The sequence below is a fragment of the Lycorma delicatula genome, chromosome 10 (assembly GCF_047948215.1).
Source record: "Lycorma delicatula isolate Av1 chromosome 10, ASM4794821v1, whole genome shotgun sequence".
Classification (NCBI taxonomy): domain Eukaryota; kingdom Metazoa; phylum Arthropoda; class Insecta; order Hemiptera; family Fulgoridae; genus Lycorma; species Lycorma delicatula.
Window position 1 is genome coordinate 80,195,096 of NC_134464.1, and position 22,444 is coordinate 80,217,539.

Genomic DNA, 22,444 nt, shown 5'->3' on the forward strand with positions numbered 1-22,444 from the left:
GCAATGGAAGCATGGCAGCAAGAATGGCATGCCATGACTAAGAGTAGGTCCTTGTATAGATTTATACAGGACTTGGGGGATGGGACATCTCTAATTCATTTTTAAGGGCAATGGGAGCCCAAGTGCTCTCCAACCACGTGAATTTGAATCAATATTTGTTTCGGTTCCATCTGACAGCTGATGAACTGTACGTCTGCAGGGTCCAGTCGAGCAAACACATGATGTTCGACTGCCCAGCTTTTGGGAGGGCCAGAACTCAGGCTGAAACATAGAGATCAAGGGGAAAATTGGCCACTCATAAGCGGTAAGTCAATGTGGTGTGAGCCGCATTATCGGACCGTGTGAGAGTTCCTTGATGCCATTGCTTTGTTCAACCGGCGTCAGTAGTTTAAGAGATATGTCTCCTACCACTTGCTGTAGGAAGCTACCCTCAAGAAATGGCTGACCATCGGTCAAATATAACTCCAAGCGCTATAATATGGTGGACAGCTACTTGCTAGCATTCAGCGACCTAGGCATGACAGCAAATTGCTGTCCTTGACAAAATAAATTTTAATTTATTGACAAGTCATATATTTTAGTATATAAGGTGCGCCTATCCATTTTAGTAATATGACAAGTGAGCGTTGGGACCAGCAAGTGAGTGGTGTAGGGCACCACGTTTATTCCACTCACACAGTTAGGTAAGCTCTAGGAGCTAATTAGGATATGGGTTGCTAAACCGTTTTGAGGCACAGTAGCCGTCTGTGGTACAGACATTGGCCTTATGCTTCAGGGCGACCGAATGGGGTGGTGGTGGTGGGAGAAACCAACATGTATACAATTTGGCTTGAAATAAATATGTTTTAAAATAATGTATTATTACAGTTTAGGAGAATATGAACTTAATACTTAAATTCATATCTGTCAAATAAGAAAACTTATTTTAAATAACGATTACAATATACTTAGATGATTTATCCATACAATAGTGTTGATCAGTTAAATGACACATATGTGTGTTGGCTGAATGTAAAAAGTTAACTAGGTGTTGAAATGTTGCAAAAGGTCAACACTTGTTTTCCTGCGTGAAAGTTTAACTGTTTGAAGTTATTGATCTAGAATCCAATTTCTACCCTCTTTCTATTGTTGGACTCTAAATAATAACACATCCTGACCAGACAATCTCTGAATGTAATATGCTACAGATATATTCACTAACAAATAAGGGATGCACAGCTGCTGAGGTAGCCCAAGAATTCTGATAAATCAGAAATACATGAATGAGTCGATCAATTATATTAAGGAATTTTTTACATAATCCTGGAAATCAACCATTTCAGTCTTAACTGTTTAAGTTCACTGATATTTTATTGTGTTTAGCTGATTGTACATGTGCTGTTTTATTTTGGTAATTTCTGCCTAGAAAAAATGGGCACGCACGTGCACACATATACACAATTAAACACAATTTGTATCCGATGACATGATTTGTCATTGTAAAGGTATTTCTTTCTTTTTCCTGTTTAGACTCCAGTAATTACCGCTCAGATAATACTTCAGAGGATGAATGAGAATGACATATATTGATAAATGAAGTGTAGTCTAGTACAGTCTCAGTTTGACCATTCCTGAGATATGTGGTTAATTGAAACCCAACCACCAAAGAACACTGGTATTCACGATCTAATATTCAAATCCATGTAAAAATAACTGACTTTATTAGGACTTGAATGCTGGAACTCTTGACTTCCAAATCAGCTGATTAGGGAAGACGCGTTCACCACTAGACCAGCCCACTGGGTTTAAATTGTAAAGGTATTGTATATTAGTTGCTTCTCACAAGTTGATCAGGTGAAAATGCTTTTTGTGTACTTAAGTCAATCTAAATCAATAATATTCTTATATGTAAATGGAATTTTATATGTTTCACAATAGATTAAAGTTAATTAGAATATTTCCATTAAAAAGTAATTCTTTAATAAAATTAAAAAACCATAATATTTGTTTTGTTTACAACATTTCATGCATAATTTTTTCTTTTGTGTTTTTTAAAAAATATAAATCTTTCATATGTTAGGTGAAATAAATAATCATTTTTGTTATAAATGTGCTTGTAATCATAAATGATAATAATTGTAATGTAAAATTTATTTATTTAAGTTAAGATAAAGTACCGGCCTCTGTGGCACAAGTGGTAGCATCTTGGCCTTTCATCCAGAGGTCCTGGGTTCAAATCCTGGTCAGGCATGGCATTTTCACACACTACATATCATTCATCTCATTCTCTGAAGCAATAACTAACAGTGGTCCCAGAGGTTAAAAAAAAGTTAAGATAAAGCAGATGTTTAAGAAAATATAACATCAGTGATTTAATTTCCGAGGGAATGAATTTTGAATAATGAAACATTTGTTAAATTTTTTTAAATAGTATGGCATTTACACACAACTCCTTATCTTATTTTATTAAACACTAGGATGTCAGGTATGGAATGGGCATGAAAATAAATTAATTAATTATGTGCAATATTAATATATTAACTATGTTAATTAAAAATAAAATTTCCAAGGTAAAAAATTTTCATAAGAATATAGCATAATGTAATATTCATTCCTGTCTCTAATGATAGACTTAAGATACTACAAGGAAAATAGTTACAAATAATAAAATAATCAAGTAATTAACAGAATAATAAAGTCAAGCTATATGAAAAAAAAATTACAAGGAAAATGAGAATCTTAGATAAGACAGAACTGTAAATTTATTTAGAGAGAAATCAGAATAAAAGATTGTTTTCATAATTAAATACCTTCATTCAGATATGTAAACATGAATGTATGTGTGTATACATACAATACTAAAAATTAGGCTGCTTAAAGATAAGGTTAACAATAAATGTTTGCATATTACATATTTAAGGTATCTACTTTTACACTCCAAGTAGTAAATATTAGTAATTTAAAAAAAAGAAAAAAGTTTAATGAAGTGCTCCATAATTTACCTGAAATTCATCAAAACAGATCAACCAATACATATCACTTATATCTTTAGCTACAGGTTGTATTGGATCAAACGGCACTGGTTTTGTACTTCTTTTCACTTCTTTGAGAGCATTTTTCTTTTTAACTTCATGAATACGTGAATGAACATCTAACATAAATGAATGAAAATGTACTCGTTGTTTACTGTCCATCTGAAAATATTTAATAATAATAATAATAACAAGAAACATGTTTATAATCTCTCTGAAAATAATTCAACTAAAAAGAAAATGCACAACTGAATTAGTGTGCACTCAATATATATAAACCCCATTTATTTACACTGTCAGTTTAATGTGATTATATTACAGTTGAGAAATTCATTTTTGTACTTAATTAAAAAGTATAATTTTTATCAAAATATGAATTAACATGTCACATACATACATTCGTAAAATACATCATCACAACAATATAATTATTTATACAGTATAATCTTAGAATGAAAAAAACACCAACTATCACCAATAAAAATTCAATAGTAGTAATAAGAATTACCATAAATAAAAATTTATAACAGGATCACAACTGTTGACATTCTAAAACTGTGTGATACAAAAGCAAATAAATAATTTTTTTCAGATTGGTATAGAATTATATATTGTATATCACACCAGAAATGGAAAAGTATACTGCTTCATGATAAAAAAGGAATTCTTTTAAAAATCAAGGGAACCTGTGGTAAAGCTTGGTCAGAGTAGGGTTACAAAATCAAAATTATAAAATAAAATAGGAGCAGTTAAATAATATTTAAAAACATAAAAGTAATAACTATACAAAATAATATAAAATAAATGTATGAAATAATAAGACAAAATAAAATAAATTTTAAGGTCTTTTGAAATTATTTGAGTATATATTACTTGTAATTATTAAACAAGGAGTAGAAAATTCAAATTTTTGGTTAATAAACTCAATCTTTGACTTCAAGTTACAGCTAGCAAAAAATTTACCCTCATGAAAGCAACAGGAGATTGGCTAGTTCACTCCTTACTTTTCTTGGTAAGCCTGGCACAGCATCTTTTTTTATTGAGAATAGCAGTGCCATTTTTACAAAAAAAAACTGGTAACTCATCTTGAGTCACCTACAAACATTATTGTTAAGACACCTAAGTGCATACAATCTTGAGGTCTGTATTAACAACTGAAATACATATCTGTATGTAAGTGATAGATCATTATAAAATTATTAATAAACTCATCGATAGAATAATGTTGCTCATGTAAAAGATCTCATTATGTTCAGTAAATTGTCGTTAGTTTTTTATAAAGTATTCTGAAGTACTGTATTGCTCTATGTGAAAATAGTTTTGTTTTTCAATGAGACATATTTTTTTGTTGAACAATGTTGTTTCCTATAAAATAATTTATTAAAAAAAAAAATTGTGATAAATGCAATAAAGAGTCTGAATATTATAATGTTAACAAAAATTTGTATTAATGATTTCTATTTTGGTAAAGTTTAGATTATTAGTCTTTAACATTTGAAACAGATTTTAAGCAGTGATATTGATTTTTATTACAAAAACCCTATTATGAACCAAGAAATTCTGGATAACAGTTTCTGATTTATAATTTTCTATATGGTTCTTGACATGAATGAAATGTTACCAGATTTTTATCTGTTTTGTAGTTCTATATGTACTCTTTTTTCCTAGCATTCTACTGCTAACAAGATACAAAATGAATGAAGGTTTATAAGACTATGCTGCATCTATAATAATAGAACATGACTGCTGCAGAAAGAGGAATCATACAAATTATTGTTGTGTGGCTGTCAAGAGGCCACACAAATTAGATTTTTGTATATAAATGGAGGATACACAATAATGGATCAAATATAACAAGAATTACAACACAGCAAAATCATAAAAAAAATGATACTCTGACCAAGCATTATGTATGCCAATCCAAAGTCCTCTCTTTTGTGTGCCAGCCACTATGTACAAAGTAGAAAAACAAAAAAAGTTTTACTTTGAAATAGGCCATCAAGTTTAGTCCTTGTTGACGGATAATAATATATAAATATCAATATGTCTTCTAAACATTCTTGGAATATTTTGCAAAAGAAAAAATTTTCTGTAATATTTCTTTAAATAAATAAGCTCATACTGAGATATAGTTAAACTTTAGGTTTTAACCAAGTGGCCAGGAAATTTTAGTAATACGATCACTATTCATTGTTTTTCTAATGATTTCAGACTATAATATAAGCAGGACAAATATACATGAAATAAAATAATATGTACTTATATGAGAATGCATCTATGTAAATAAATTTAAACACAAACATCTGTTCTGCTCTTACAATGGATTAGATTATATTTAAATAACATTCCTGATAAATAAACAGTGAGAGACTGCAGATTGCTTTGCCATGACAATTACATTTGATTTTTCTACTTAAAGATCTCACACAAACTCAATGATTATAATTGTCTTTGTTTAAGCTATCACTAAAAAATCACATTTTTTTAATCAAAGGTAATATCATTGTATATTTTTCATAGTTTAATATGTTGGTTGTATGCTCATTGTATATTTTTAAACCCATTTTTATTGAAAATTAATTTTTTGAGCCACATTCATAAACTGTTAAGGATTATTGAGAACTAGTTAACCAAAAAATGAAATATTTATTAAATTGTTAATAATGGTTAAAATTTTAATTATTAGTAAAAAAATGATTTTTTAATTAGTTACTTTGTAAATATATGGAAATATGTTTTATAAAGATAAAGAATTTCTACACAGCTATTACGAACCCTGAACTGACTTCTTTGGATAAAAATTAATAAGCAATGTACTGATAAATGTGAAATTTTCAAAAAATCATAATAAACTAATCAAATTTAGATACTGACTTTGACTTGAGTGATCTATAAATATATTTTAAGATAGGATGAATAACTGAATGAAAAGTAGACATTTTTTAAGTTTATTACCAAAGACTGGGCACCTCTGATATTTTGCCAACCATCTTGCATTTAATAAGGATAAATTCTGTTTAAAACTACCAACTTTTTAAATGGCGAACTGAATCAGTTTTGTTAAATATAGAGTTTAAATTCAAATCATAATTTTAACTGTTCTGGCAACTACCTTCCAGAAATGCGATCTAAAGACATTGAAGATGGTCACAAGAGTGAATGTAAGTGTTATATCAGTTCTAAATTTAATAAAATAAAAGTAGGCCACTTGAACTAATTTTATTACTTGAATTTTATCCATGTTACTTCAGGTTTTAAAAACTGACTATTGTAGACTTAAGTACTGTAATGAGTACCTTTTGTGAATGTGGACTGCATTCTTTCAGTCTGACTTCAATATAATTTTTAGTTACATGGAACTGTTTAAAATAAAATTCTTTACATCTTTTAAATTATAAAAAATATTTTCAATTTATCCTGACAAAAAGATGAGAATGTACTTTTTCTGGGGCAGACTTAATTTTGTTTTTTAATGGCAGTAAAAAATACTTTTTATAATAGATTTTGTGATAATTTTCTTCTATATAAAATTATAACAGAAAAATAATATGTTTATTCAACATTTTGGTCAAAAATGCTGCTTTCTATAAAAAAATATGGAGAAATTTTTCAAAGGCTGTAACTTGAAAATAAAACATTCTTGGATATATATTTATATGATAACTTTTTTTTTATTTTAAGCTGTAGAAGCACTTCATAAAATATTTCTCCCAAATTAAATCATTTTCATGAATAACACAATATATTCAAACAATGAAAATAATATTACCTTTGTTATTTTGCAAAGCTCTCTATTAAAAATTAAATAAAATATAAATAAATTACAACAGGTTTCAATTATTAACTAAGTTTTTTCAAGAACATATATAAATATACAAACATTATATAATACATCATCTACCCAACAAACCAGACTAGTCCAGTTCTCATACAACTATATGTTAAGTTGAATGGTGCACGTGCTACTGTACGATGTACAAAACCTAAACATTATTTGAAAGAAAAAAAAAAGATTGCTGTATTTAGCATTTTATGGCTTTTAAAAAATAATCTATCTACAGTTAGATAGATATTAGTTAAATTTGTGGTAAAAGTTTTAAACTATTTGAAGATTTAATAATTGTGAAGTGTTTGCAGATATTTTAAAATGAGTTGAGAATAAATTCATTGTCTTTTCGATTTACATGTTTTAGTGATTTTTAGTATTATCACTTATTATACTTCTTCAATGAGCTAATTAATAACTACTTCATTACTGCCTTATTAAAACTGTTCTTCCCTCAATTCCTCTCTGTAATTACTTGGCCATTTTACTGCAATCTTTTGCTACATTTTATTTTGTATGAAACCCTAATTCTTATAAAGAGAACTATTCTACTGAATGGATAAATCACTTCTTTCTCGACATACTAATAACTAATTTTCAAGTTTATATGTGTATACATATATGAGAGGGAGATAGGGATTACTTGGATTACATAACAAATGATCCATCTACTCAGTCTTCATCTTCTGACAAACTCTTCAATAAACTTCCACACATTTTAATATTGATGGTGTTACATATTTGAAATGATAAGATTTTAGATTACAAAGTTTACGTAAATATGTTCATGAGCTAATAAAATGAAGGCTTTTTTATATTATGCAGAATAAAATGAAAAGTTATACTGTTATTTTACTCACAGTTTATTACTTTAATCATAATTTTGTGTTTATTATTTAATTCATAAATATTAATAAGCATTAGAAAACATTGTAAATTAATTAGATTTAAGCACGTTTGTAATGAAATTATTCTTTCCCCAAACTGTCTGCTAATCATAATTCACACACAAATAAATGAAGATTTTAATAAACTAATAGTAATAAAGTGATGAATAATTTAATACACATTAATGGTTAAATTGATAAAAACGTCACAAAATAATTCTCTTTGATACACGTTTTATAATTTCAAAAAAATATAGTAATGTAATGAATTTTTAAATTTAGGATGCAACATCGGACAGGTTTACCAACAAAAATTATTTACCTTGCAACAGCTGTAGAAAAGATCCATCAACATTGTTTTCCCGCCGCCAACCGCTCCGTATAAGTACAGTCCTTTTGGTCCAGTATGACTTGGTTTTTTACTAAAGAATTTTGAAAACACATTGCTTTCTGGAGGAGAATAATTTTCTATATCATCATAAACTCTTTGTAATTTAAGTACAATACTTTCTTGATGCTCATCTTTTCGTAATTCACCACTGGTAACTTTAGCTTTTAATAATTGTAGAGGCCCACCATTATCGTCTTTTGTAGGATCATATAGAGTTTCTCTTTTTAAAGTGTACTGATGGAATTTTCTGAAAAGTAAATATCCTTCTTCTAGCTGATATGAATATAACTTTCGCAGATATTTACAAAATGTTCCGTCTAAGTACAATTTGGTAAAATGTGTCATTTTCTAGGTTGGTTTCTCAGTTTTGCATACTATATTAAGTAGTCTTATAATACTGATGATTTTTTATTTGTAAATATAAATAAAAACATAATTACGCGAAGTCGAACATTATAAGATGTTCTTTGTTGAAGTTTCAACGGCCAAGGGCACCATAACCTAAATTCTAAGCTAAAATAACTATCGCAGTATATTATATTACCTCGATATAATCCACCGTCGATATCTCCAGTGCGGCCAACATTATTTTTGTTATTAATTTTTCCATTTTACTTAAAAATTAATTTAGTACAAACATAAAATAAATGCTTGTAATGATTTGTTTCGTTTAAAATAACAAAGCCTATTGTTAGTTATCTTTTAGGGACACTTTATGTAGCTGACAACATATTTATTTTGGTGCTTTTAGCCTTAAGTTAATCACTTCAATAACTTTAGAAAATTTATAAGAGTAGCATTTTTATAACATTAATCATTCTCAATAATGTTAGATATTTCATTTTTCTAGATTGCAACCTTGAACTTCTTTCCCGGCATTGTGAAATTTCGCCACAGGCAGTGACCTAATTTCGAGTTCTCGGCTCGAATTGCATCAGTACTCAAGATGGTGGTATTGGTTTAAGTAAAAGTTGGTTTATTCTGTGAATTTGTGTAACTTAAGTGTTTCTTGCTGTTGACAGTTATTTGTGCGTTTAGAAAATTGTTTCCATTATTTGTAAGTATTGAATTATTTATTACAATGTGAAAAATATTGACCTAGTCCTGATTCAACGCCCCCTAGTAATTTAATGTATGCTATGTATAAAAGTTTTATTACTTGCTAAATTTTTTCGTTTAAAGGATATGCGATGCTATTTGCTTGGAAGTTAATTTGAGTAAAGATTTAAACCCCTAATAATTGTTTAATATTCATCTTTTGATACATGATTTTCTTGTGAAAGTGCGAGTTAGCTAATTTTTTTTTGCCAAAAAACTGTAGTCTAGCATTATTCAGTTGTATGTGGTTTTCCTAGTCCCTAATACATAGAATCCTAGTTGATCCGATAAAATTCCAGTTTTTTCAAGCCTTTGTTGGAGCACTATATTTTTGTCAATTAAGACACCGGCTACCTCAGTCGAAAGTAATGTTAGTTCGTTGATTATTTATTATAGGTTAGTTTTACAGAATTTTCATTGAAGAACATGATAAAGATTTGTTAGATTTCATGAGCAAAATTGTAGGAAAACTAATTAAAGGTACTGCAGTGTTAATGATCTAAAAATTCTGTAACTTAAGTGTTTGCTAAACCTGGATGGGTGTATCCTGTAATTGTGTTTCTTAGTTTTTATATTTTATGAATGTCAAACTCAGCCAAAGAAATACAGTTGACTGTAATGTAGAAATTATGTATACAATCTAAGATTACTTAAGATGTTGAAGAGGGTACCAGTAGTAGTTTTTTCTATTCTTCAGTAAAGATTGTGGCTTTATTTTAGTTAGCTGAACAAATATTAAATTGATTTTGAAAAGGAATAAAAATAAGCAGGTAGACTGCTAGTTATTTTTTTTTGTTTATGATTAGGTAAGTGATGTTCATATTTTTTAGGGCGACTATTACAGCTGCTTCTGTTAAAAAATTATGAATAAATTATATATTATTAAAAATATAAGAATATTGTTGGGCTTCGGTGAGACTGGTTGTTATTTTAGTTTCTTAAATATGATTAACCATGTCATGGTTTAATAATGATAGATACAGGTGTATCTTTCATTATCAATACAGATGAATTTATGTTTCTAAATGATTATTTCATGAAATACTAATTTTTTTTTTCATTAAAATATTTATTGAATTCCTTTGATAGGAATAAATAAAATTTTATTTTCTTTCTAGTTTTTTCGAGTTGCATTTATTTTTTTTTAATTTCAATGTTATTTTATTTTTACTCATTTCAGTTTCATTTTTACTCAAATGTAGTAGGCCTATCTATCACATTATATTCAGGTTAGATACTTGTAGAATGTATTATGTACCTTTTTCCATGTTAATATTGTGAATGTTCTGTTTGATTAATTTTAAGAATTAATCAAGTCTTAATGAAATGTTTAAAAAATGATTGAGTGTAATACAATGATAATGTAAGCCTTGTAATGTCCACAAAAGGTGTTTGACATCATGTAAGTCACCTATCTGTTATTAAAATATTATCTTAACACTTTGACAGTTCTATAATGGCCATTAATGAATCAGTTGCTTTATGTAATCATTAGTTGTTACTTTATACTGAAAGAACACTGACCTTTACAGTGCTTATTGTAGGGGCAAATTTGGTGACTTTATGTTTTTATTATGGAATTCTTGAAAGTTCATGTACAAAATGAAAGAAAGGATTGAATATAGTAAAATGTGGGCAGTTTACCTGCAGTATTAAAATTAGTTAATGTACAGAAATGCTTCAATCAGTAGAATAATTTTTAATGTTTCTGTTATTTTGCATTAGTTGCACTTGTTCAAATAAATAAAGCTAAGAAATATCAATGCTAATATCTAACTTAAAATATAGTTATAAAAAGTTAGCCAAAACTTTGCTTCCATAAACTGTATATAAATACAATTATACTTTTAATAGGAATTAATTTAATATTCCAGACCATATGAAGTAAGCCTTTTCAGATTAGTTTTAATGACTGGTGGCTATCCTAATTTCTTGAACTCGTGGGATTTCAGATTGTTGCACTGTTTGAAGTGAAAGGTTTTAGTCAAAGTTACTCAGTCAAGCATGTGTGTCTACATACATCGTAATTTTGAGGAAGTTCTAAATGAACAACCACCCTGGTACTACAAAAATGATACTGAGATGTTTTGCAGGGATTACATAGAAGGGGATCTTAGATAGATACCGATAATAGAATGATCAATTATTGATTTTTTATGCTGATCTATTATCAATATAATAGTACAATTAACAATATAAAAGTACTACATTTTTGAGCCCATTTAGTATAATTAGACTAGTGGGCTGGCCTAGTGGTTAACTCATTGCAAACAGCTGATTTTCAAAGTTGAAGGATCTGAGGTTCAAATCCTAGTAAAGGTTTTTTGCTTTTATATGGACTTGAATACTAGACATTGGGTACTGGTGTATACTTTGGTAGTTTTGGTTAAATTAACCAGACATCTCAGAAATGGTCGGTCTTAGTCTGTATAAGACTACACCTCATTTGCATGTCATACATCCCAATTGTGCTGTAGAGAAGGGGGTTACATATGATTCACTAGTTGAACAGATCGTAACGTACACATTAGGAAAAAAATATAATTTTTGTAGATTTAGTGATTCTAATTGTTGCACATAGAGCATAAATTTATTTATATCTATTATTTTAGGTTAGAAAAAAGATTATGAATGGTAATAGCAGTGTCAGATGTTATTTGAGAACTAGGATGTTTAAAAAAATATATATATGAACTTGTTATATTAGTTAGGTTTTAGTGTTGCTGTGTAGTAAGATGTGTTTCTTTATTGCTGTATATTTATTTATTATTAATGAAATTTTTATTTTGCTGATAGTAAGGAGTGGAACTGCATACCTTTAAGATCATCGATTTCTGGGAAGCAGTTCATTAATGTGGCTTTAGCCATCTCTCTGTTTTATTCATATTTTACATGTTTGAATTTTCAGGTTACAATGCTATGAGATATTTTGGTACTGTGGAACCAAATTGTAAGGCAATACAATTTATTTATTTTACTGTCTTACCCATTACCTTATAGTAATGAGTTAATCATTTTGGGTTGATTTTTCATCATAAGAAATGAATTTTCACTGATTGATGATGTGTAGGTGAAATTGTAATTATCTGCTTATGTTATTTATTGTCGATGATGTGTCTTATAATTATTAAATAAAATTCAAGAACTTAAATTTTTCATAAGATTAATGTAGAATAGGTAGGATTGGAATGGAAAGCCATTCAAACAACATGACCTCCAAAAAAATTTTTAAAATGCCTGTATAAAAAACTTAGCCCACCAGAGGCTGGTCTAGTGGTAAAGCCGTCAACACAATTCAGCTGATTTTGAAGTTGAGAGTTCTAAGTCTCAATTCCTAGTAAAGGCAGTTACTTTTATATGCATTAGATTACTAGATCATGAATACCGGTGTTCTTTGGTGGTTGGGTTTTAGTTAACCATACATGGTCACAATTAACTACAAATCTCAGGAATGGTCATCTTGAGACTGTACAAGACTACACTTCATTTACATTCGTACTCTGAAGTAATACCTTATGATAGTTCTGGAGGCTAAACAGAAAAAAGAGAGAGAGGTATAAAAAACTTAACCATGTAGAAAAACCTTAATATAAGTCTAGCAATTTTTTATAGTTGTTACATGAAGATATTTGCAACTTAAAGATTTTTTTTTGTACTGCAAGATCAACATTTTTTTATTTACTTCATATATAAGAAATGAAAAGCTTGGAAAAAATCCATTTTTAATACAAATAGCTGTTAATAAATCATCAAGAGTATCGGTGTTGATGTTTTACTCATAATATTTCTAGATATTATTAGTAAGATATATTATATAGTCTAGATATATTTTCAGTTCCTGTAATCTGCCTTATGTAATTTAAAAATGCACAAATTCAGATAGATTACTGAAATGATTTTACATTAAAAAGATTTATTTATGGATATAAACAGTTTTATTCATTTTGTTCTGATTTTATCTATCGCATTGTTTATTCTTTTTAAATCAGCTGTTTAATTTATATTGTTTTTATTCAGAAAGGTGTACATGATTGTCATTCTGTATAATTTATATTATAATTATCTTATAGTACACGTGTAGACTTCATTTGATAATTTTTTTTTGTGTATGTGTGGTTTAACCATGTTATAGATAACATGTTAAAATGAAGTTTATTTTTTTTATAAAATAAAAATTATAAAATTAAAATCTTTATTTTAATTATAAATATTCCCTGTTGAAATTAAAAATGTTTTGAAACTTTTTTATCCATAGTTGGCAAACATAATCTATTATAATAACCACACACTAGTTAATAATTTATAAGTAGTTTTACTGAAAACTACTCAATCATTTCATCCTCTGTACAGTAATGCTTAACTGCGGCCCGGAGGTTAAACAGAAAAAAAAGTAGTTTTACTGAAAGAATTTACATTTTTATCTCTTTGGAGTACATTTTTACATAATATAAAAAAGAAAGAAAAAAGTTGTTAATAGTATTGAAAATATTTAATGACTTTTCTAAGAAAAGTACTATGGTATTACTTTAAGTTGGTGCTTTGTGGGGTGGGGGGGGGGGGATGAAAATGAATTTTCTGTTTGTTTTGAGATATGAGGGGTATGAAAATACCATACATTTAAATTGTAGTTTATATATATATATATATAGATAGTAAGAGTAGATAGGTTTTCAGTATATATATATATATATATATATATATATATATATATATATATATATATATATATATATATATATATACATACACATATATATATGTAGGTCTACATATAAAATTTGTGGCTCAAAAATCATTCGATTAATTTCATTGAAATTTAGATATGCTGAATTAGTGTATCTGAAGTTGTGCACATGAAAATTTGAAGACTGGTTGAGTTGTTTTTCAGTTACACTCGATCTAAGTTTAAAAAAATTTGAGTGGGGCAAGTTAGAAGCATGGTTTATTATGATTCTGCAAGTTGGATCGTAGCAATATTTTTATTTATTTATTTTTAATGCAATGTGTTTTTATAAGTAATTATTTTATTTTGAGGTGTAACTATTTTCAATGAATCAAAGGGTTTTTTTTTGTAAAATTTTAGATTAGAAAGAGTAGATAGGTTTTCAGAAGGAAACAAAATATGATAATAAAAAGTCTTTAACACAGAACTGCAAAAAAAATTGTTTAATTTTTTGAATAAATATTTTAATTGTATTATTTCTATTATTCATTATGTTTTTTTATAAGCTGATTACTTATTAGTATGTAGAAATATATTATTAAACTACATAATCATCATAACAAATTTTCATTTACATCTTTTAGGCTTTTTTTATAAGTTATTTACTCTGTCTCATTGACAACAAATTCTGTTTAAAATAAAGTTGAAAGTGCTATTTTTGTTTTGTAATTCTTTGTTCTTGAGCATATTAACATCAAAACTTTTTAATACCTATAACATTATTTTGCCATTCCACATGGAATATCCATCTGCCCTAATCATAACATTGTGTTCCACAAAAACATACAGGTGTAAGTAACGTGATGTAAATCAGTTCCAAGGGATTAAATTAAATTTTTAAAGCACTGAAGAATTAATACACTGTTTTAAAACATTGTATTTAAATATTTATTAGTGCTTTAGTTATGAAGGATACATAATATGACGAAGTCATGGTACTCTTTAATTTAGTTTATTAATTGAAGTGGATCTATTGAAACAATTTTTTCCTTTCTATTTCCCCGCACAAGAAAATCAATATGTTACCTTGTCACACAGTACTTGTTTAAAATAAACTTTGTTATTCACCAAAACTTTAAAATTATATTTAAATATTTCTATTTTCATGTAACTTTTAAGTTAGATTCATTAAATTTCTATATTGAATTTAGTTGAGATAATATCCATATTTCATCATTTTCTGTGAGGTAAAAAAACTTTTGTAATCTGCAAGGTTCTAGGTTTATATCCTGGTCAGGTTGGGTGTTTTTCATACGTTATTAAAATATTCCTTTCTCTTCATCTTAATCATTCAGAAACTATTATACTTTGACCTCACCCTGCAGTTAGCTTAGAAAATAAGTGAATAATTAACTAATGTATTAAAATAATAAAACAAATTTAAAAAACTAAAAAGGGGAAAAGTGATACTTTTCTTATTTGTCTTTAAATTTTAACTTTTTTTGGTAAAAATTAGATTAAAAGCGGCTATAATACTTAGATTGTGTTCAATTTTAAAATTTAAAAAGATGAATTGAAAAAGTATTATTTTTTAAACAATTTGTTTTATTCATTTTTGAGGTTTTGTATTTTATAATTTTTACTTTTGTTTCAAATGTGAACAGGCCTATGTAAAATGCTGTATTTATGAAAAAATCTGAAAGAAACACAAAAAAATAATGTAAGAAAAGGAGTATTGAGAAACTGTTTAAAGCGACTGCTATTGTGTACACAAGCTAAGGCTTTCTGGGATGTGGAAGAATGTATTAACCTAAATTATTTTACTAATTTTCTTGAATTTTTTCACAAAATATTCTGAATATTCTAATGTCATCACACTATGTTATGTATTTTAACAGCATTATGCTGTTAAAACGACTAACAAAAAAAGGATATCTTCCACAAGTTATTTAGAAAAAAAATGTAATGGGGCCAATAGGAGAAACTTCCTTTAGCCACTACAAAAAAAAGAGTTATTAAAATTAGTCCATTTAGTTGAAAGTAAAATTTGAAAATATTAAAAAAAACTTCCAGGTTTAATTGACAACCCCTTTTTTTGAAGTTGTTAAAATTTGAGATTATTTATTCACAAAATACTTTTTTTTTAATCATAAAATTGAAGTGAAAGAATCTTACTTCTTGTACCAACATTGTCCTTGATAGCTTTCAGATAATTTTATTTAGTAATTGATGCATTTTATTTTTTTTGTTTAAAATTATTTTGTAATTGAAAAATATTCTTTAGGTGTATTTAAATTATCCTTTTAGGGTTTCATTGTTTTATTTTGAGTAATTCCGCTGTTAATCATAATATTCATAGAATAAAGTATAAATTTCCATTTAGTGGATGTGTTTTGCTTTATTATTTAGTCATAAAATCACGGAAATTGAAGAAAAATTTTATTTAAATTCTCAAATTATTAATTTAAATGTACAAATACACTCTAATTTAATTTCTACTATTGATGACTGACTGTATTTCATTGCCTCTGGTCTCAACTGAACTGGTTCAGTTATTACCAGTGATTTAAGTCACTCGCTCTGTATTTTAAAAGAGCTAGCTAGATTAGTTATGAACAACTCAACTAGTTCTAATCATCTTACTGTTAAAGGTATTGTAGAATTGTGTTTTCCGATTCTTTTATTTTTCAAGATAAACAGGAATATAGCCTTGGTTAACTGAGTTTTAAGTAAGGAAAACTTTAAAAAATTGATTGTTGTATTAAAAGTATTAACACATAAAATAAAAAAATTAATTCAATCAGTCATATAAATCCGTTAGACTGACTAGAAACCAAATGAATGCAATCCCATTCAGTTGGTTTCACAGTAGTGAACCTTGTCATATGTTATCAGCTATTAAAGTATATTTTAATTTTTATTAAGAGGAAATATTTTTAAATAGGAAGGACATTCGTAAAATGATGGTATTTTTTTGTTTCTTTTCTGTTACCATTTGTTTTATCTAAGTATGTTTTAAAACATATATTAAACAAAATCAGCTTATTAGTTTTTGTCAGCTGTAGCTAAAGAATTATAAACCATTTTTTTTTAATTTGTTGCGTAATATGGTTGGTATATTAATTCCTATTGCTTAGTTAATTATTTAATTTTTTAATTATTTAAATCTTAATAGAATGGAGCACTCTGGTACTATATTTTTAAAGCATTAGAAGAATAAATAGATTTTTTTTTAATCAATTGAGGGAAGTTGAGTAAATCTATCTCACATTTTAGTTAGTCCTGTTTTTCTATTAGAAAATAAACCATTTTTTTCAGTGGAAATGTATTGACCTCAATATACCTGGTTATAACATTCATATGGTAGTTATAATTGTTGTAATAATGCCTTTCTTAATTTTAATAAAACATTTATAATATTTAGATTGTTTATTTATAAATGCAACCTTTTTTTTTATGAATCTTACTTTATTGATTAGTTGAAAGAATAGCTTTAGGTTACTGTATTGGAGGGAGAAAACTATGTCAAGGTCAAGGAGAAAAAAAGCCTTTCAAATATAGTTGAAGTAGCGAAATCATCCCCAAGTTAATTCTGTATATGCATTTTATATGTTGTATCACACTATTTTTAAAAATTGTTTTCAAAAAGCACTTATTTTAACTGCTGTAAAATATTTATACTGTAATATTAATATATGCTTTAATATTATAGTATTATGATAGGTATATTAGAAAAAAAAGTTTTTTTTTGTGTGTAATTGCATGTCAGGAAGGTTCCTCCATATATTCTTGTGTCTCTTTATTAACTAAATAAAAAATAAAAATTAATTAAATAAAAAAAAATTAAGCAATATATTTTAAAATGATTTCAAAAAGACAAGAAGTTCATATTTACATTATCAGTTTAGATGATTGGAAAATATTATTTTTTACCTTTAATCTTTCATTATTCATTGGTTAGTATTGGATTATAATAATGTAGTGATACTGATGTCATTTCGATATTCAAAACTATCTAGTATCTTCTGGCCAGAGTAATAGCATTTTAGCAGCAAATTATACATTTGAATTCTTGACTTTTTTTGAATTTTTTTGTTGTTATAAAGTCGATGTTTCTAAGGTGGAGTTTATGTGTATAAAATAAGTTATCCTTAAGTTCATGTGAAGATGTTGGTGCAACTTTTAAAATTATGTTTCCTGTCAGTTAAAGTTCCACCTTGGAGCTACTAAAAGCTCTTTGTCATTAAAATATGGTACAAATATGTTAGAATAATAATAATATGTTATTATGATAATATTATATAATATATTATATTATTAATATGGAGATTAATAATAATCTCCAAATATGTTAGAATAATAATGATAAAATATTTTTCAAGTTAATGTTAATAATGTTTGTTTTCTGTACAAAATAAGGTGTTCTGTTCTAGTTTTCATATCTGTATTACTTTTAGGACAGTGATTTTAATTTTCCTTTAAGTTGTGATCGTACATAAATTCTTTGTTAAATTGAAATCTCTGTTTCTTAGCATTTTTATGCAAACTAAGTTATTAAATATTGTTTTTTGTTTACTTTGCAAAATTATCTAGCCTAGTTTTTATGAAAAAGTTTTAGCAATCTTTGGTGCGAGCCAGTTATTTTTAAAGATGCTGTAGTTAATTTTTATTTCTTATCTGTGTTGCTTTTAGTTACCAAGATGTTCATTTTTATGCAAGAAACTTATTGAATATTGTTGTTGTCTTTTTTTAAAAACTTTTCAATATAAATTATTTAAACAATTTATTTTAAAAAATAGCCTAATTTTAAATGTATATTGTAAAAAAAATAATTAAAAAATTAATGTAATAATAAATCATAAAAAAAGGTGTGAGTTGGGCAGCTACGGGGGATGGTGGAGGCTGTAAAAAATTTAAATATCTACATATTTTGCATAGAAAATGGCAATTAAATAAAATTATGAAAGTCAAGAAATTTTTGCTTAATTGGTTAGTAGTCAGGAAAAATGCATCTTAAAATTTGGTGGGAACCCTGTTACTATGAACAGTTATTTTCATACAGGTAATGTTTTGTAGACTATCCATATTTTTGATAAATAAAAATAAAATAAATTAAAAAATTAATGAAGCTCTGGCTAAAACAAAATGCACCATAAAAATATTTTATTTTAATTCTCTTACAGATTTTTTTTAAGTAGACTAGACATTACAGGTTCATCTACTGGGTTGATAGTTTTAATTTGGTTGACTTAATTTTTTTTTAAATTTGTTTTATGTTTTATAAATGAATCATTCTTTATCCATTTCATTAAAATAAAAATATTTTTGTTTTAACTTTTTGTGCATTATAGAAAGAAAATTATTCAGAATGGTAGTTGAGAAAAATATAAATTTTATTTCTGATGAAGAACTGATTTTATCAGTTGGACAATCTGTATCAAACTATTAAAAAATGAAAAAATCAATCTATTAAAAGTAAATTTTTCTACCTACTCCATCATTCTAAATCTAGTAGCCTGTAAGTAATTGATACAGTTTTGAAGCTAATATATCAGATTCTCAAAAGTTCTCTTTAGCGTAGTTAAACTGGATTAGAATGTGTTTAAAAATATTAACATAATTTTACTTTTTATTACTATTTTTAAAATATATCTAAGGTTATTATTATTCCATAAGATGTTTATTTCTTGGCCACCAATTTGTTTTTCCATTTTGAATTTCACAAATGAGTGGTTAATAAAATGTTTGGGTAATTTATTTAACAATTCTTTCCCTTGTCAAATTTAAATTGGAAAGCACTTGCTGTTTAATTCATCATTAAGTTTCCTCTTTCCCGGAATGCTGTAAAGATGAAATTTAGTTTGGTTAATCCTAAGAAGTTTTTTAGGAATAATAGTAAATAATAATTATTTAGATTATTTAAATAGTTGAAATAAATATTTCCCGAAAAGAGATATCATGACCTGAAGAGCAGAAAACTTGCAAGGGCCATTAGAAAATTAGATTATCAACAAGAAAAATCATTTAAGCTGTAAGAATTGTAAACCAAATAAATGGAAAAAAAGACGTTAAAAGGGAACTTGAAGAAGCAGAAATGGAAACTGAAGTACACCATAAAGAAGTGAAAAAGATTTTTGACGTGTAATATGTTATGTAGAACAGCAGCAGCCTAATGGGAGAACTTTACCATGTCAAAAAACTTAGGCAATACGAAAATGTTACTTAAAGAATTTTAAGATAAATTGTATACCAAAGAAGGATGTATGTAGTTCATCTAATTTATTTCACCACTTGACTGTAGTGTTATTAGAGAATTGGGTGTGTGAAGAGGAAGCTGTTCTACATCAAAAGACACACCCCCCCACAGTTAAAGAAAATTGCTCTGACATTAGTCTTAAGAAACAAATCTCTTTTAGTTTTCATAGATTTTCATTTAGTAACAGAGTGCAGCTATTTTTTGCTATAGTTCAGCTATTAAATTATTGACTTTGTGTCTTAATTGGTCAGTGTTTATATGTGCTAGGTTTGATATTTACAGTTAAAATTAGCTTTCTTTTCTGTCATCTCATTTTTCTTAAATAAAAAGTGTATTCATGATAGTATTTATATAAACAAAGACATTTCACTTTTTATGTTGTGTAAACCAAATAATAATAGATAAGACGGGCTGTAGGAAATTTTAGATATCGATATTTCAGTTAAAAGTAGAGAACTTGAAATGCTTGTTTGAAAATATTATAAGAGTCAGGGGTCACATAAAATTCTAAATACTTAATATGTATTTAAGGTCTTGGCTAGTATGAGATTTAGTAAAGAAAGAGAGTAACATTACATAAGCTGTTTCCATGACCTCAGCGTGTTTTCCCTAGCCAGCAGCTCAAAAACTATAATTACATATTCTCTAATAATAGTAATAATAATAAAAAACTAATTTAAATCCTGAGAAAGACAGTAAATTGTATCCTATACAGCCTGATAATTTTAAAACACCTGGAATATTCAGGAAGTAGCATCCTTGAAATTAAAGTACTCATATTTAAAGTTGGGATAAAATGCTTGTTAACCAAAGTAATGTTTAGTAAAACATTTTCACAAAGTTAAATATTGAATTCACATTACTTAATTCTGTTGGCTGATTAACGTTATGGCGTTCATTAACATTGCAGTTAGTGATTAATGATTATAGGTAGTGATATTTCATTTAAAAATAGAGAACTTGAGATGCTTGTATTTTTATAAAATTAAAATAAAAAAAGTATTTTATAAAATAGATTGTTATTGACCATTAATTTAACTATTTCGAATATAAACAAAAGTCATTTGCCAATCCAAAATAACTTTTCGTGTTAGTTTTTATATTCTTAATTAAAAACAGTAAATGTAATTATTGTTTCTTGACAGAAAGGACTACATTACTACATTAATTAGTCATTTTACACTATAACTGTCTTTATAATGGCTGTGATGCACAAGCAACACTTAAGGTATAAAATATATTAGACTCAGTTGTTATCTCTGAGAATAATGATAATTACTCCACAATAGTTTCTGTAGTTAACACACTAAGTTGTTACTTGTAACACTGTATATCAACTGAGTTGTAGAGTGTTTAGCAGTTTCTAATGAAAAGTAGAGACTACTTCACTCCTCACTTTCCCTATTAATTTTGGCTTGAGATGCTTAATATTTATGAAAATGGCTGTTTTAATTTTTATCCCCAATGGATGACCACCACAACAGGCATATGTTTTTTTTTTTACTAGAATGATAATTTTTGGAGGAATTTTCTCCAAATTATAGTTATTCTCAAAGAAAGGTATCCATTCAGCTTTTTAAACATCAGAAGTTATTTGCTGCTTTTGGATTAATTTTTTTTAATATTGAATTGTTATGAAAGATCCCTGTGTGAAACAGATAGATGACACTGGTCATAGTTAACAACAAAAAAAGTAGTTTTGTTGTAACATACTAGCAACTTTTTTGAATTAAATCAGATTTTCACCTAATTTAATTTTGTTGATAAATTTCCATGCAGACACTGAATAGTACTGATATGGTATCAAGCATTCTTTCATGCACGTGCATAAACCATTTCCTTTGTACCAGCATTTTTGCTTTTAGGTTTTTTAATTTTTTTTTTGTTGGGAATGACTTGTGTTTCTCATATGGTATCACCAAAGAACTAGAGTTATAACATGCCAGTATTTGTTATTGTACCATTTATATGTGTTATAAGAAAATAATTAACTTTGTTTTCATTGGAATAAATTGAAAATCTTCCCTTTCTTTGGCAGTGGGATAAAAATAACAAAAAGCTACAAATCTTGGACCAAGTAGGCAAATGGTACATCATTGAAGTTTTGAAATAAGCTTATTATGGAGAAAAAAAAATCAAACTTATGCATACAGTTTTTCAATTGTTTTGAAGCAAACTGACTTTGTGGTAGAAAGGTTGACTCGCTATCTTTTATCTAGAAGGTTTTAGGCTCAAATCCTGGATTGGCATTTTCCACTTTTGTGTAAATGTTTACCATATTCGAATGGCACAAGCTTTATGTTCTAAATTAA

The 22,444-nt window shown here is 27.2% G+C and overlaps 2 protein-coding genes across 3 annotated transcripts in view; one reads left to right on the plus strand and one right to left on the minus strand.

The window, feature by feature from the left end:
* The window catches only part of LOC142331594 (putative ATPase N2B), a 32,503-nt gene extending 23,845 nt beyond the window's left edge, over positions 1–8,658 (minus strand). Inside the window, exons 1-2 of one of the 2 annotated variants that reach the window (XR_012758055.1) lie at positions 8,047–8,658; positions 2,982–3,173 (exon numbers count right to left, since the gene is read on the minus strand). Coding sequence is in view for 1 of the 2 variants with exons in the window: in XM_075377606.1 (XP_075233721.1) it covers positions 2,982–3,173; positions 8,047–8,460 (606 nt within the window). In the remaining variant the exon portion in view is untranslated. The remainder of the gene's footprint in view (positions 1–2,981; positions 3,174–8,046) is intronic. The other variant, XM_075377606.1, reaches the window with a different exon arrangement.
* A 356-nt stretch (positions 8,659–9,014) lies between these two features.
* Ogdh (oxoglutarate dehydrogenase Nc73EF) overlaps positions 9,015–22,444 on the plus strand; it is a 156,308-nt gene continuing 142,878 nt past the window's right edge. The window contains exon 1 of the mRNA XM_075377602.1: positions 9,015–9,172. The gene's annotated coding sequence lies outside the window, so the exon portion shown is untranslated. The remainder of the gene's footprint in view (positions 9,173–22,444) is intronic.